Source organism: Callorhinus ursinus, unplaced genomic scaffold, assembly GCF_003265705.2.
Source record: "Callorhinus ursinus isolate GAN/ISIS: 27379988/994484 unplaced genomic scaffold, GSC_fseal_2.0 scaffold119, whole genome shotgun sequence".
Taxonomy (NCBI): Eukaryota; Metazoa; Chordata; class Mammalia; order Carnivora; family Otariidae; genus Callorhinus; species Callorhinus ursinus.
Genome location: NW_027397181.1, coordinates 177,776 through 195,078, shown reverse-complemented (window position 1 = coordinate 195,078; position 17,303 = coordinate 177,776). Strand labels below are relative to the sequence as shown.

Sequence of the window (17,303 nt, the reverse complement as noted above, 5' to 3'; positions counted from 1 at the left end):
CATTAATTTTCTGTTATGTGAAATACACCTCAATCAGTATTTAAAAACAACAGGAAATGCGCATCGGTTGTGTATGTGTTGAGGACCTGTGGGATATTTGGGTCCAGTGGGCAGCTGGGTGTGCAGACAGGGCTTCAGGCATCATCAGCACTCAGGCTGTGCTCTGCGGGTCTCAGGCTGACAGGGTTTCCTTTAGAGACATCTGAAATAGGAGATTCTGGAAGTGACTTGGATTTTCTATAACTGTACTTCTGTGCAACACTTGGAGAGGGCAGGTGACATTGTTTTGGGTCAGGTGGCTACCTGTTAAGATGATCAGGTCGCTTTATTATAGGTCAGATTACCATATTGGAAAGACGCTAAGGAAGAGATCAACATTAGCCCTGAGAGTTCTCCTCATTCTCACTTCAGTCAACATTTTTATTAGTGATTTAAAGACCTAGAACGCCTACTCGTCAGATTTGCAAATTACCCAAAGCTTGGATGGATAGTGACTGTGTTGAATGACGGTCAAACCCATGTACTGTTTGGGGCTGCCCCACATCTACTTTTCCTTCCTTTTGGTGTCAGGGTCTGGATTTCCATTTGGATGCCTCCCTTTCCTGTCCATATAGCCCATGTGCTTCTGAGTGAAGCGAACGCAGTGCCAAGTCCAAGGTGGTCCCTAGTTAGCTTAAATTGATCTTCATATCTCATCATCCTGGCCTTCGTGGTTGAGTCAGATCACAGGATTGTGTGGGCTTCAGAGAGCACAGTGTCTTTTCTTGCCCTTTCCCTTTGCCTTTCCCGTTAGTGAGAGTACCCTCCTGTCGCATACTAGCTGTTCTATTTTCCAGCCCTGTGTCAACAAGGAAGCATGGGGCCCCTAGAAGCTGCTGGCAGCCACCTTTCAGCCATGAGGAGAACCCGGTTTAGGATGAAGCCAACCTAAAGAAAGCAGAATGGGGAGGTGGAAGTAACCAAGTTCTTGGTGACCTTGTTCAGCCACTTGACTCTTACCTCAAGTACCACTGGACTACATAAGCCAGCAATTCCTCTTAGTGCCCAGACCACTTTGAGTCTAATTTTCTACTACCTGTAACCAACAGTGTCCTGACTGACACAGTGATAAATCAGTCACTGAAGATCTCACCAAATCATACTCACTAAATTCAATGTTTGTTAAATTTTTACATTGAAATTTGGCCAGAATAAATGTTGGGCTTTTTTTCCTTGGCTCCAGAAAAGTTATTGCACAAGTACTTTGTAGCAACATATATGAAAAGACCTGAGAGTTTTTGTTGACATTAAGCTCAGTGTGATATGCAGTTAGAAAGACCCAATTCTAATTTCCCAGCCATTTTGCTTAGCACCTCTGTGACCTTGGCAGTTGAGATATTGTTTGTAAGTTTCCCAGCACAGCACTTGGCTCAGGGTAGGTGCTGATATAGCTTAGCGGTGGCAGAGTGGTTGTGATGTATGCATACTTCCAGCTTCAGGAAACAAAAAGCCAGACTCTAACTAGCTCAACCCATAAAGAAACAGGAGACCCAGAGTGGTACAGCCTCTGTGGTGGGCTTCATCCACAAACTCTGCCTGCTTCCCCCTGACTCTCTTGGGTTTGCCCTCCTCTGACCATCCAGAGCAAGAGATGCCAGCTCTGCTCTCAGAATTCCTGGCATCACCACAAGTTTCACTCATTCTGACAGGACTAGGTCAGAATTAGGTCCCTCGCCACCCCTGTGGCCAGGCCACTGGCATGCACTGGTTGGCCTGACCTCAGTCACACACTGCCACCCCCAGATCTGGGGTTGTGGTCTGCTTCCCTAAAATCATATGCATTCCCCGAGGGAAACTGGGAGCTTGGGAGAGGAAGAAAAGGAATGAGTGCCAAAGAGGCCACCAACAAGAATTGACTCAAATGGAATCATCCCAAAAGTTAATGTTGTTTAAGACCGTGTTTATGCAGGTGTAATCTGTATGAGAGAAGAGGCAGTTGTCTCCCTAGTCCGACTTATCTTGGACTTACGTTCCATTCTGGAACATTCTGGAACAACTGAGGCCCTTTCCAAAGAGTGCCCACAGGATTTGGGGAACATTTGAAACCATGCCATGTGAGGAAGGATTGGGTGCTGGTTAGAGAAGACTCAGTTGCACCATGATACCTGGGGGTTCAGTTTCTCCTTCAAGACCAGAGTGAAATGGCACCAGTAACCACTGACATTCATTGAGTGCTTCTTGCATTACTAGGCCTTGTACCACGTTCTCCTCCTGCATTGTCTCCCTCCATCCTTATTGTATTCCTTTGAGGGAGGCACCACACTTACTAAGTAGTTACCATCCTCATTTGGTAGCCAAGGCACAGAGACGTTAAGTAACCTGGCTAAAGGCACAGAACAGTACGCGGCAAAGCCAGGCTTGAATCTCATGTTTTCAGCTCAGGTTTCCCCGGCCTTAGAGCAGTGAATGCCAACCTTAGCTGTACATAAGAATCCCTTGGGAAAGCTTCTTTAAAATACTGATGCTGGGGTGCTTGGGTGGCTCAGTTGGTTAAGTATCCAACTCTTGATTTCGACTCAGGTCATGATCTCAGGGTCCTGGGATTGAGTCCCGAGTCAGGCTCTGTGCTCAGCAGGGAGTCTGCTTTAGGATTCTCCCCCTCTCCCTCTGCCCCCCCATCAAATAAATAAATAAAACTTAAAAAAAAAATAAAATACTGATACCTAGGTGCCACCCCGGACTGATCATCAGACTCTGGGGCGGGGGGGGGGGGGCAGGCCTTATGCTTATAATAAAGTTGCTGTGGTGATTGTAATGCCAGGGTTGAGGACTGCTGGCCTAGAGTGTAAACACCAAGCCAAGGGCCCCATGTAGTTGCCTTCAGAAACTCAGTGAGAATTCAGGTCTCTGGAGTTGCAGGTATAAAACCATACAGACATATAAGGACCGTGCTGACCTAGGGAGGGTAGGACCCAACCAGGGGCATTCAATTTTTTTTTTTTAATTACCATAATGCTATTGAAACAAAGCCCATAGGAGGCCCACCTTCTGCACACCTGTGCTTCTCAAACTTCACATGTACACAGATCACCTGGGAGCTTGCTAAAGACCAGGTCTGGAGCAGGGCCTGTGGTATTCTGTGTTTCTAATAAGCTCCCAAGCGATGCTGCCACTGCTGGTTCGTGAGCCATCCTTTGATTTGCAAGGCTGTATCGTGCCATGCTGCCTCAGACTGACCAGGTGGAGGTTAAGCTGAGAGCAAGGAGTGCAGACTTGTAGCAGCCTGCCTGGGGGAGCTTCTCTCTCTTGTGGCAGTCTTCAGAGAGGGACTAAGGCCCGCTCTCAGGTGTGTGTGGCCAGCCTCCGGCACAGAGGGCGCAGAGTCTCCTAATGCTCAGAATTGCTGAGTGTGGTGCCCTGCCGGGAGCCCTGCCTCTGCTGTTCATCTGGACGTGGAACTTTAGGGATCAGCACAAAGAGTGGAAACATCTGGTTAATGCCACTGTGGCCTACATGTACTGCACCTGAAGGTCTGATTTGCTAGGTCCTGAGAGAGCCCATACCACAGCCCCATGTCATCCCATTGCCTCTTTCTTCCCCGAGCCTCAGAGGGGTCATAGCCCTGGGGTTGTGTTTGAGAGTTTTACTCTACTACTCTCTGTTGCAGAGAACGAACAATTCACAGTATCAAGACTCTTAATTTTACTCAGGGTCAGCTCACCAGTAAGTCACAGAAATGGAATTAAAATTCATGTCATTTTTTTTTTATTTCTTACTTTCTGTTGTGCTCTGCATTTTGTTTTCAAACTATTTAGGTATTCACTTAGCCAAACATGTTTCTGCAGATGTAAAAACCAACTAACCAGCAGCACCAAGGCATGGCTCGCCGCCCAGCTTTTGTGTTGGAGCAGCAACACGGCCCAGCTGGACAGCCCGGCCTCCTTCCACATCCTGCCAACGGAGTGATTACGGCGGTAGATTACCTTGTCAGTCCTGTTTACTGCAAGCACACCGCTGAATTCCCTCCTTGTCTACCCTCACGTGGCTTCTGTCCATCTAGGTTAAGTGCCGTTCTGTATTTAGCAGCCATTTAAAGCTCTCTGCTTCCCTTTCTCCTTCAATATCTACTTCCTGGCCTCAGTCTGGCTCCACACTTCCCGTACAGGCATCGGGTCTGGGTAGACACTCAACCTTCCACATACCGTAGGCATTTTTTAAAACATCTTTTTCACACACTACTTTAAATGGGGCTTTGATCTTTTTGCCTTTAACTGTTTACCATACTTCTGCTGTGCAGTTTTTCTTCCATAATCCCAATCCTCTGAATTAATCTTTTCTGGTCCCTTCCTAAACACTGTAACGTGGAATCTTCCCTTCAGACTCTCAAATAGGAGCTGACCCTGCACCTCTGACCGGCCCCTTCTATAGCTCCCCCAGCTTGTTTGTGAGGAGCCCGACAGTTGAGTCAGCCCTGTGTGGTGCTGATAGATTGCTGCGGGGGCTGTGGCCCTTCCAGGGAACTACAGGACACCTTGTGTGTGTGTCCTGTGGGGCGTGCTGGTCCTTTCCAGCCTCGGTCACCCAGGAAATCACCAAGGACTCCAAAGGTGTGGGTCTTCTCACCCAGACACACCTCAACTCCACACAATGAAAAATAGCTCTTGAAGAAAGGAACTCATAAATAAACTGGTTGCTGCCAGAGGAGAGGGGTCCTGAGGGTGCAAAATAGAGGAGGGACAGTAAGAAGCCAAACTTCCAGTTAGTTATAAAGTAAGTAAGTGATCAGGATGGAAAGTACAGCATAGAGAATATAGTCAGTAATATTGTAACAACTTTATATGGTGGCAGATGGTGACTAGAATTAGCATGGTGAGCATCTTGTACTGTATATAAATGTCGAGTCATTATGTCGTACACCTGAAACTAATATAATATTGCAGCTCAACTATTCTTTGAAAAAAAATGTTTTTAAAGAAAAGTTCTTAGATGATCAGCACTCACCTAGAGGTCTGGTGGCTAATGTTTAGTGTTCAGTGTAAATCAAAATTATAAAAAACCTGTACAGTTATTGCTGATTAACACAGCTTTACATTTATCTAGTGCTTTACGTGTGCACGTGTATGTGTGCGTTGTGTGTATGTAGATGCCTAGGGCTCTGTTTTCTTCACCCTCTTATAAGGAGAATGGTAAATCCTACCCCAGTCACACACACACAGCAGTACACACATACACACACACACCCCAGAAGCAACTGAAATGCTAGGAGGCTTAGCTAAACACACAGAGGAGAAGAGGTGTGGTCCAGAAAACCCAGCTCTGAGCCTTAGACTCTTCATTATGGCACAGCAGAAAGAGACAGGGATCTTTTCTCTCTGACTTTTCACAAATGCAAATACTTCTAGGAGGGTCTCACCTAAAGCCACTGTCACAACACTAATTAGCAATTCACGTCTTTGCAAGGTTCAGATAGCAGCCAGCCATGTGTGTTAGGAAAGAGGACATGGAGATGTCCAGGGAATGTGGGGTGCCCGGAAGGGCAGGATGGGGGTGCCCTGGTGGAGGAGGGGAGGGGCACGACATGATGGGTTGTTGCTTCAGGGCTGTTCCTGCAGCCACGAGGAGGGCAGATCCTAGGAGGCTAGGCCCGGGATTGGAGGCCCAGCAGGTAGAAAGTCGTCGGCTAATTTAGGCCAGAGGTGATGAGAGCAGAGCTGAGGCAGCAGGCAGAATCCAGAGACCTGCAAGGTCCAGGGTGAGCTGAATAACAAGACCTTTGTTCATTCAAGTATGGATCAATAAAGTAAAAAAGCTGACCCCAGGCTCATGCAGTTCCCAGTCCAAGTTGGGGAAACAGGCACGTTAACAGGATTGCCTCACGCTGTGAGAAATGCTGCTGAAAAGCATGGTACAGAGTACCGAGAAGGGAAACATCGGTTTTGTGTGGGGGGTAGGAGAGGAATGACACTGACCAGCAGAGGGGATGTTGTTGGGTCTTGAAGCACAAATCAGAGTTTCTCAGGAGGGCAGGGTAGAATTGGCAGAAGAAACAATACAGAGAGCACGATGGAGGCTTGGAAGATGGCGAGTTGTCTCAGGTGAGGGGCAGAGCCCACCAGGGGCAGTGCCAAGGTTGTTCATTACGAAGGGCCATCTCAAAGGGAGAGTCAGAGGCCACTCTGCAGACAGGGGAAGGGCAGGACATGGAAAGTTTTAAGCTGAGAGGCATAGTTAAGGATTGCTCCCACAGTGGCACGGAGAAGCCTCAAGGGGAGAAAGTAGCAGGAGGACCAATGTGGTGTACGAGTGAGTGCAGGACGTCCTCGTAGGATAGTCATGAATGAATGAAAGCAGGGACAATAGGAAGCAAGGAAGGGCCTCAAGAGACAAGCAGGGAGCAGAGGTTCCTGCATCTGGTTGCCAGCTTGATCCAGGGGCCTCAGGTCCTCATCCAGGCGCTGGGCGGGTAGTGGTGGTGGTCGATGCAGGAAATGTAGGGGGTGGACTTAATGAGAAAGCACAAGAGGAGGAGAGTTCAGGAAGCACAGTGCCTGGCAGAAGGAAAGAGGGACTGAGAGTGGGGTTCTATGACCGATGGGACCCAGCTCTGATGAGGGCCAAGGTGGATCTCAGTGCTCAGCTAAGGCTTACTGAGCAGGCTCTGTAGCAAAGCTACGGGAGTCCTTGCTTAGGCTCCAGCCACTGCCCTGAGCCCCCCCCTCACACCCTAGCAGCCTACCCGGTGCCCCCACAGGTTGTCTCCTGGGTGCTCTGGACTCCACAGGCTGACTCTCCACCACCGATGTCGGGTGGTGTTTGTCCCGCCCTCAGGAAATGACCCACTGACTCCCTTGGGGCACTACTTCTACTCTCTCTTTGTAACACGGCAGCCGGTGATCCTTCCAGAGTGGAAATTAGATCATATCATCCCCTGATCAAACCCGCCGGTGGCTCCCTGCCAACCTGTCCTTTCCCTGCATCTGTTCTTCTCTTGAACATCTTCCAACCATGTTCCCCTTGCTCTCCCAAGAACATGCCAAGTATCGTCTGTAATCCCATCTTAGGACCTTCCCCTGAATCTTATTTCCCTCTTCACATCTGCCCCAAGTCACCCTGGCAGAGAGGCCTGGATCAACTTATTTAAAATAGCTCCCACCCCATCTTATTGCTCCTCATCCCCTTCACCTGCTCCGTCCCTTTATGACATTTTTAAGTAGAACTGTTTTCTTGTTTTTCCATATCCAGACTGTTAGCTCTGTGAAGGCAAGGACTTCATCTCTCCTGTTCACTGCTGTGCCCTCTGATTGCATAGCAAGACTTGGTAAATGGTAGGCGCTCAGTAAATGCTGGTTGAATGAATGTAAGAAACAAATGAACCCTGACATGCTGGGCAAGCTTGTACCCATTGTTCACTGTACCCTCAGAGCACCCCTGAAAAATGGGTCTGCATTTGCCCTCACAGGACCAGGCTCAGGGAGAGGGAGTCATCTTCCCATGCCACTGTGGACCCTGGAACCTAGCAGCCTGGAGGGATGGTAGCCTCTCCTCTGGGGGTGAAGGTTCATGGGCAGAGGCAGAGGCATGTCTGGTCCTGGGAGAGACGTGCCTGCTGGTGCCCAGTAGCAGCCTCACTGGTCTCTGAAGTTGAGACACAGTCATATACCCACCGTAGGAATTCAGGGCGGGTACCAAGTTAAGGTCAGGATAGCTGTTGTGGAGAATTACAACTTGTGTGGAAGGTTCAGATGAAGTTGGAGCCCTAGGTTTGTGGCCATTCTGGGGGATGGAGGGAAGATCCCAGGTAGGGCCATCCTGGGGGGTACAGGGAGAATCCCAGGTAGGGCTGTCCTGTGGGGTGCAGGGAGGAATATGAGGGATCCCAGGTAGGGCCATTGTGGGGATTCAGGGAAGATCCCAGATAGGGCTGTCCTGGGGGGTGGGAGGCCTTGGGTGTGGCCTGACCTTAGATGGCTGTGACAGTTCAGATGGTAGGCCTGGAGGTGAGGAGACCATGGAAAGAAGGAGCTCTAGCACTGAAGGAACCCAGATGGACATTGCTGAGTGCAAGCAATGGAGGGAAAGATGGGTGTCTGTGCACCCCCATCTAAAGTAAGTGCCAGAGCAAGTCTGGAAAGAGAGGTCATTTCTTCCCATGACAGCAGAGTAGGGAGCTGGTAGGTACCCAGGAGGAGGGAAAGAGACAAAGATGTAGTTGTGTGGCTTCATAAATAACCAGGAACCAGATGTTAAGCCATTTCACAAAACTGAATTTCCGTTCTTTGCCAACTATGTTGCTGATCACATGTCCCGAGATTTAGAAATTTTTGTGTTGACTATTTGACTCTTTACAAAAGACTTACATGCATTTCTTCTGTGTGTTTTTTATTATTTTCAAGTCAGAGATTCTTTAAATCCTGAATACATTAATTTTTTTCACTCCCCTTAAAATGTAGCATTCCTGTGAGCTTTGAGAAGCTTTTGGTAATTAGGCCGGGGAGCTCCACATCTCCCTGGATGACCGGCCCTCAGCCATGTTGACAGCACCTTGGCATGGGCTATCCTGTCCTTGCTCTTTTCCTCTCAGATTCTGGGATTTTTGGAGCGCTCACCTCTGGGCCCTTCCATGGCCTGCATTGATTTTGCTGGCCATCTCCCCTTGCACTGGACAGCCAGGAAACCACACTTCACATTTTTCTACATTGGCTTTGAGTCCTGTCTGCATGGCCTTTGGTTTGTTAAATTTCTCCTGGGGGGACAGCTAGGCGCAGAGGGAAGGCCATGGCACTGAGTGGGAGGCTGATGGACCTGTGTTCAGGTCCTGCTTCTTTCCGTTGAGGTTCTGGCCCCCAGGGCGGGATCCTCTGCCTCTCTGAGCCTCGTGTCTTCATGTGGCAGAGGGGTGGACATTCCTACCTTGAAGCACTGCTCTGAGCATGGAGGGGCCAGCCTGTTTGAAATTCCCTGCTCTGGCGCCTGGCCTCAGTGATCCTGTGGAACCTTGTGAGCGACATGTCCCCATTTGATTGTATGGTGCCCTCCTCGGTGCCCACAAGGTGAGAAAGCAAACTTTCTCCATTGATGACACAAATGACCACATCCCGCTTGTGTTTTTGCATCTTTTCTAATGGTATTGACCTCTACTTTTATTCACGCGACAAATTTTTATTGAGGGCCTACTATGCATCAGGCATGGCTGGAGGCTCTGGGGATAGATCAGTAAGCAGTACAGGGAAACCCTCCCTCTGTGGAGTTTACATCCTCAAGCAAACCTCTCTTACTCTTTTACTATTCCCAGATCTCTCTTCCAGATATATTTGTTGGTTAATATGCATTTGGCTGTTAAGTTCTGAAAACACTTACTGAGCGTTTACTCTGTGCCAGGCACTGTTCTAAGCATTTTATATGCATTATCTCATTGGCATCTATACCAGTTCCCACACAACCATGTGAAGGAGGCTCTGTTATTGTTCTCATTTTACAGACGAGAGGCGAAGGAGGCAGACACAGAGGTCTGGGCACTGGCCTGTGGTGTACACGCTGTAGGGGCCGCGTCCTGACACCGGGGCCCATACCCATCCTCGCTGCTCCAGCTGCCTCAGTTGTTCCCAGGATGGTCCTTAGACCTTAGTTCAGGCTTTCCTCTCCAACAGAAATGCCTCATGGACTGTCTCCTTGACACCCAGCAGAGGCCCACACACATAGTAGGCAACGTATGAGTGTTTGTTGCTTGGGTGCATGTTTGCATGGCCCCTGGAGGGGCTTTTAGGCCCAAGAGCCACCCCCCTGCTGGTCATAACGCTGACCTCTGTTGTCTTCTGTTCTAGGACGGCCACAGCTTGCTCCACTGCCCAGCTAGCGGGTTAGTGCAGACTCCCCGCTCCTGCACCCTGCCCCGCTCTGGTCCCTCATGGCTTTGCAAGTGGGGGCAGCAGGATGACTTCTGTGGCCCGCGACATGTTTCCTTGTCATCCCCTTCTGAGCCTTCTCACCGTGCTTCCCCTCACCATCACGTTCTCTTTTGATCTCGCAAATCCAGGCCCTTGGAGAAATCAGACAGTATGAAATATGAAAACTGCCTGGGAAGTAATTGAAGAAACACTGTGACTTTTGAAACCCATAGAGATAACACTCACACCTTCTTACTCACGTTATTTAATTTTTAATGGCAGATTTAATTAATGGAGATCAGGTCTTCTGGTTTCAGATGTGCATTCAGAGCAGCTGGAGGAGGAGGAGGAGGGGCAGCTGTTTATAGGGTGGAGGAAAGGGCTCCAAGATCGGAAATCTGAAGAGTGTAATGGGGAAGAAAGATCACCCAGAGATAGTAGTTCACGATCACTGGGTGCTAGTTGACGTGTGGGGATTCAGTACAGTGCATTTAGAGAGATCTCCCTGCAACGTTTAAATGGGTGATAGGGCTTCTTGCAGGCACAGCGCCCAGGCCTCCCCAGGCCCTGTGGGACTACGCTGCAGGCGATTCCAGGCGCTCTGCTGGTACCGCACTCCATCGTCCACACAGCTGCCAGAATGTTCTCTGAAACACACATCCCCCTGCCACTCCCTCACATAAAAAGTAAAACCTCTGCCTTCCGGCCTGCAGTTGAGAACCCCACATGCCCAGGTCCCGAGCTGTCTTTGTCTCCAGCCCCTTCCCTTGCTTCTGGTAAGACTACAGCATCTAACGTGTGGTGTGTCTCCCTCTCCCTCTCATTATTGGCTCATGTACGACTCCGTTCATTAAAAGTGCATGTACCCTTTGACCCAAGAGTTTGACTTCTAGAATGTACCCTTCAGATATGCTCACTCGTGCACAAAGGTAGAGATGCCATGATGTGCCTTTCAGCATTACTTGTGATCATGGAACCTACTGTGCAGTACTATTCAGTAGGTGAAACGATGAGGCATCTGAGAAGGGAAGAAACAAGGAGCGGTGTCGTGTCCACTGTGGTGCTGGGGGTGTGCTTGGGTGAACTGGCTCACGGGGGCAGTGTGCAGGAGGGGAGCGCTGGGGTCCAGGCTGGCCAAGAGGCTTACTGGTCACTGTATTCCTACCCTCTGCCCTTTGTGCTTTTGCCCTTTTAAACCATGTATAAGTATTATTTTTTCAAAAACACTGTTTAATATAAAAAAAAAATTGGGGCCTTGATTCAAGTGCCAGCTCCCAAGAAACCAGTCTGATGGTCTCTGCCAAACTGTCCTTTTTTGAGTACATGGGACAGTTGGCTGAGCGTCCCATTGTAATTGTGACATTGTGTTGTCTGGGAGCCCCGTGAGGCTAGGGGGCAGGCGTGCTTGTCTTGGAAACCCCTAGTACTCGGGATTCTCCATATGAGCATGGGTGGCCCCAGTCCTTAGAGAAGCCCACAGTGGTGGTATGGTCCAGGGGTCTGCAGAATACCCTGCTCCTCCTGGCAGAGGGTCTGAGTGGACTCCGGCACCCTCAGGAATGCCTGGTGGACACAGGGAGAGGGCTCAGCATCCCCAAGGCTCAGACCAGGACCTCGGTGGACCAGGGAAGCCACACAGGGGACACTCCATGGTGCATGGTCCCAGGGTCTGCTCAGGCAGATGACATGGCAGACTTGGCGGGGAGGGCGGGCGCGACAGGAAGGGGAATTCCTCTGAGTCATTCTGAGAGACAATAGAGGAAGCTGCAGCAGGATAATCACAACCACTTCTTGGCCTGTGGGCACTTCCCCTGACAAATCTCGCTGACCACATGTTCAGTCTGAGCTCTTAAGCAACTCAGCTGCTTGCTGAGCTCGCCCTGGCCGGGCCGCATGCATGTGGAGATGCAGAGGCAGGACCGAGGCCCTAGGGGTCCCAGCAGCCCACCTTGGAAAGGGACATTGACAGACCACAGGCCACAGGCCTAGCAGACGGTGACCCGACATGTCTCCAGAGAGGAGAAGGCCTGGAGCTGAGAGACTGTCTTGTGGCAAAGAGAACTGACTGGGGGCGGATGGAGGAGCTTAGTAAGGCCTGTACCCACCTCAGAAAGTCCAGTGATGCCATGGGGGGCAGGGTGAGTACTGTGAGCCCACCACCACTCAACCCCGTCTCCCAGCCATCCTGTGAGGGAGTTGGGAGCCCTGTCTTACCATGAAGAAATAAGCTCCAGGAAGTAAGTGACTCATTAAAGAACACAGACCGCCTATGCCCGAGGAAAATGGAAATGTGGGCCTATGGCTATGCCGTCTTCTGTGAGGGCCCATGGATGGAAGGGTCAGACTGACTGTAAATGATTCCCATCAAGGACATCACAGAAGAGCATCTGCGTGGAGTGGGAGGAGAAGCCCCAAGCCAATTCATGTCTGTGTCCTTACTCCCACACCTAGGATAGTCCATGTTGGGCGAATGTCACACTGGTTGAGACAAAATCATAATCTCTTGGCTGGAACATCAGGACTACAGAGAGAGAACATGGGGCGGCTTGGAGTCAGCAAAGACCTGAAGGAGCCAGAGCAGTTCTGGGGTGGGGGGAGGAGAACCCCTATTTATTTTGTGCCTGTTGTATGCTGGGAGTGTTTGCATTTCCCATCTGCTGTGCCTGATGGCTGGCAGAGAGAGGCATGGGATATCTCCCCAGTTTAGAAGTGAGGACCTGCCAGGCTCGCTCAGCATTTGTGGGGTTGAAGACCCAGCACTGGGCTCACCCCAGCACAGCCCATAGCAGTATTCTGGCACCCAGGCTCCTGCTGGTATGGGCCCCAGGTGTTGCCTCAGGCACACCCCCTTCTGTGGGCCCTCCCACTTGACTCTTCCCAGAGGCAGGTACCAGGATGGGATGAGGGCCAGGTTCCCACCCAAACTGCCTTTGATACATTGTAGGTCTCTAGGGGAGGTGCTTCCTGCCCCTGTCTTGATTACCTTCTCTGCGGCTGGATGATGGGGTGCCATGCGGCTAAGGCACTTCCCCTGCATGGCTCTGATCTGGGTACCTGTCACCTTTCCCATTTTGTCTAAGGAGTAAATTGTTCCTTTTGGGCCAGGCTATCTCTGTACATGGTAGAGTGGGGAGATCCAGGCTTGGAGTCTGACAGTCATACACAGGGGCATGGCTCTATGACTTCAGGAGCCCTTTACCTGCCTCTTGAACTTCTTACAGGGACTGACCCATGCTGGTGGGAGGCACTTGAAGCTGGAAGCTTCCATTTACCCAACTGTGAAAGAGGGGCAGCCCTCCTCCCACACACACAGGTTCTAAAAAGGGTCTGGCCCAGGTCTGCAAGGGTAGGCAGGCTTCAGATGGAACCTCTGCTATCCTGTCACCCTCACCTGGGAAGTCTGACTGTCGGCCCGTCTTGGGCTGTCCTCTGGGGTTTCATTCTCGAGACTGCTCCCTGCAAAAAATCAGTCTATCCACTGTGAGCCTCAGGGTGCTCCACCAGGAGTGTGGTGGCAGGTCAGGTGAGCAGGTGTGTTTTTATTGGTCTCTTCTGGAAACAAGTGGAAAGTGCTAGGTTCTGGGTCTTTGAGGCATAAATAAGGGGAGTAACTTACCCAGAGGCACACTGCGGTGGCCCCAGGGCTTCAGCCCAGCTTTGTCTTACTGCAAGGCCGGGCTGTTCTCTACACCAATCTGGTCTGTATGGACACACTTACTAGGTAACCTCAGAAGGGTTGGAGGTGCATGCCTTTGCTACCATCCTGCAGCTCTGGACAGGAAGCCACCTTGCCAGGGAGCGCGGTGATCATGGCAGGCAGCAGAGCATACACCCAACTGGGAACCAGACACCTGGGCTATGGTCTTGGCACAGCGCTTGCTATGTGGCTTTGGGTAAGTTGCTTCACCTCTGGGCAACAGAGTCCACCTACCTATAAAATAGGGGTTGGACCAGATCAAGTCTCAGTATGCTTTTTCTTTAAACATAGTAAGTATTGTAATCTCTGTTTAAACTACTCACCTCTGCTATTAGAGCACAAAAGCAGCGATTGACGATGATTAAACAAATCATGAGTGTGGCTGTGTTGCAATAAAACTTTATTTACAAAATCAGGTGGCAGGCCAGGTTTTGCTCATGAGTGGTGGATTGCTGACCCACAAACCAGAGGATCTACATGTCCCTGCAGCCGTTGCTACTCTAGGATTCTGCAGCCAGGGCTGACCCACGGTGGGTGGGAGCTAGACCCGAGCTGTGGATCAGTTCACTGATCTGCTTTGATGCTGGTCAAGAAATTAGCATCTGTCGATTTTTAACATGGTTGCTCCCATGAGGGAACCAGGGGGAAATTTCAATCTCTGGTAACCAGTTCTGTTTTTCTCTTTGTAGAATGCCGAGATGTATAAACTGTCTTCACAGCAATTCCACGAGGCAGCTTTGAAAATGGAGGGCACGATAAAGTAAGAATTTGCTTATTATTTTTTGTAAACTTAGCCTGTATTTGTAAGAATCACCACACATGTCTTGAAACCTGCCACCACCTGCCTAATTTCAAATTTCTCTAATAACATAAACAACCATCTGTTCCTTGGTCTCTCACCTGGATATGAGGCAGCCATTGGTCATCTATAATTGGCCAAATGAGCGCTCAGCTCTTCCTTGGCTTCCTGGCGGTGGGAGTGGGGCTGTGGCAGACGGGCAGACTTGTTTCAGGTCCTTTGTACTGTGGGCTGGGCCACGGATTGGCCATCAGTCTCCCAGGGGAGTCAAGGAAGGGGTGCTGCTCCCTCGCCACCCCCCCACCAATTGTGGAGGTGGTTTTCAGAGCAGCCTGTTCCTGAGCACAGCTCTGTGTGCCTGACCCTGAGCCATGTACCTCTTGCATGTTGACATGCTCAGGGCAGCTCCCATTTTATTGCCAAAAGGACTGGGGCTCAGGGACACTGGTGGCTGGCTGAGGTCGCATAGCACTGAGTCCCAGCATCCAGTCTGTCCTGCTCCTGTGCTGTGAGGGAGGCTTCAGAGCCAGAACATTAAGGAATGGCAGGTGCATGCAGTGTGTCCATTACAATTGCACCCTACTGCAGGGGCAGGTCACAGGACGGTCTGCAGCGGGTGCCGTGGAAGGGAGAGCTGGGCCTTGCACTCTGGGTCCTTTGTGTGAGGGTTGTCTCTGTGGACCAGGCCAACTCCCTCCTTCTCCCTCAAGGGTCTCTCCCTCCCAGGCGCAAATCAGGGTGATTCCCCAGGCAAACCGGTCACAGTGCAGAACGGTGAGGGGTTGGATGTGGCACGACGGGAAGGAATCATCAGAGGGAGGTTTGGGTGACTAGGAGATGACAAAGTGCTTATAAATACAGCTGCCGATGCAAACCGTGCAAGGAGCCAGGAAGGGCAGTGGGAGCAGATGGACTCAGTACAAATCTGGGGTGCAGCATGGGGCATCTGAAGCTAGGAGGCCATACTTCTGGAATGGACTACAGAGCAGCTTTGGGGAAGAGGAGTTATCTTGGGATTTCAAGTCCTAGAGCAGGAGACTCAGAGAAAGAACTTTCCAGCAAGCAGGTAGAGACTGGAAAGGTCTTAAGTCTGCCCATTGGGATCCCACGAGGGTTCTGGGTGTGACCAAATGCTGTGAGCGGCACAGACCTCGAGGAATAGAATGTTCTAGCTGTGCTCGCAGACAAGGGCCCAGGTGGTTTGTCAAGGGCTGAGAAATACTCAGAATCATGCTCAGCGAGAGGGAGAGGTTGAGAAGCAGTCACACCCCAGACTCTGTGGGGTGATAGCCACCCCAGTAATGTGATCCCTGGAAATGGATTGAAACCGCAGTGCAGCCCCTCGCCTGGGCCCATCCCCTGGAGCTGCCTGTGGGGCAGTGATGCTGGATCCTTAGCCCCTCTCCCTCTTTACCTGGATCATGGAACAGCCCTCCGAAGGGAAGAGGCTCTAGGGAAAAGCCAGGCAGCTTTACTGTCAGTGACCACGCTGTTTTGTTGCCTGCCATGTGGTCCACCATCCTGAGACTCCTGGCCTCCTGGTCCCCTGGATTAGTGCATTTGACTTTACTGTCACATCCTTTCTCATCCTCATGTCTTCTGAAGGCAAAGGGGAGATGGCATGTGTCTTCTTAATCTGAGTGAAGCGAAAGGTTTTTTCAAAGGTTTACGACATCCCTTGATAATTACTACTATATGTTAAGCATATGACTAAATGGAGATGCTCTGCAAGGCACTTCCACTGTAGCCTCTCATTTCCTATTGTTGGCATTTCACAAATGAAGAACTGAGGCTGGAGAGGTGGGATACCCCTTACCTGGCCCATGATTACGCTCCAGGCTGGGGTCAAGCTTCATTTAGATGCTTCAGAGCCACAGCTCTTCTCCATGTGTCTTTGCATCTTTCCTGTCCCTTGAGGGCCTCTCTGAATGTGAGATGGGTGTTGGGATGGTGCTGAGCCAGCCTGGGCTCTAGAGTCAGGCAGACCTGGAATCCACCCTGGCCCTGCCTCTTACTGGCTGATCCTGTGACCTTGGGCAGGTCACTTCACCTCTCTGATTTCCTCATGTGCAAAATAGAGCTGATATCCCTCTAACGCTTTGAGTGAGATAACACATAGAAAGCAGACCTAACACGTCAACAGTTGGTGGTGGTGTTGTGACCGTTATTAATAATGGCAGTCATTTGAATCACTCCCACAGCACCCAGCTTGGCAAATAAAAGCTTAAAACAGATTTAAAAAAAAAATTAAGCTAACAAAAAAAAAAAAAAAAAAAAAAAAAATTGCCTTTGCCCAAACAGAGTAAACAGGAAGCCATGCAGAGTTAGAAATAATTTTACTTAAACATTGGGGATGGAGGGTGGAATCCTTGATTGGGAGATTTCTTGGATTAGCAAATGATTGTAAATCGCATTGTAAATGCCACAGAAATAAATGCCAACTGCTGACAGCAGTAATAGTTCTCTTCCAAGACAGTGAGCATCTTTTAACAACTTTGAGTAAACTGGATGGTTACTTAGGTGGCTAACTAGACGTCCATGTATTCATTTGTTCATTAAAATACATGTATAGAGTGTCTACTGTTTGCCAGGCACCATGCTAGGTGCTGGTGATAGAATGATAAACAAGACAGCTCCAGTTCCTGTCAGCAAGGAGATTGTCATTTGGAGAATGACAAACAATATTTTTAAATTAATTGCATAAAAAGCAATTGCCCAAACAATGATTGATTATGGTAATGAGCCATGAAAGAAAGTGTTTGAATTAAAAGGCACATGTCTGAGGACCCTAATGCAGACTTAGATGTTTGGGAAGGCTTTTCTAAGGAAGTGACATTTAAACGGATTCCTGCAATGTGAGGAGGCTTCGACCAGAGGAAGGAAATGGACAGAGCACTTCAAACAGAAGTTTCCACATGTGCAAAGGCCCGGGGACAGGAAGTGA

At 49.9% G+C, this 17,303-nt stretch overlaps 1 protein-coding gene across 2 annotated transcripts in view; it reads left to right on the top strand.

Annotated features, from left to right (window-relative positions):
- The window catches only part of CHCHD6 (coiled-coil-helix-coiled-coil-helix domain containing 6), a 269,141-nt gene that overhangs the window by 209,674 nt on the left and 42,164 nt on the right, over window positions 1–17,303 (top strand). For both annotated transcript variants that reach the window (XM_025860282.1, XM_025860281.1), the window contains one exon: window positions 14,250–14,320. In XM_025860282.1, the coding sequence (XP_025716067.1) occupies window positions 14,250–14,320 (71 nt within the window). The remainder of the gene's footprint in view (window positions 1–14,249; window positions 14,321–17,303) is intronic.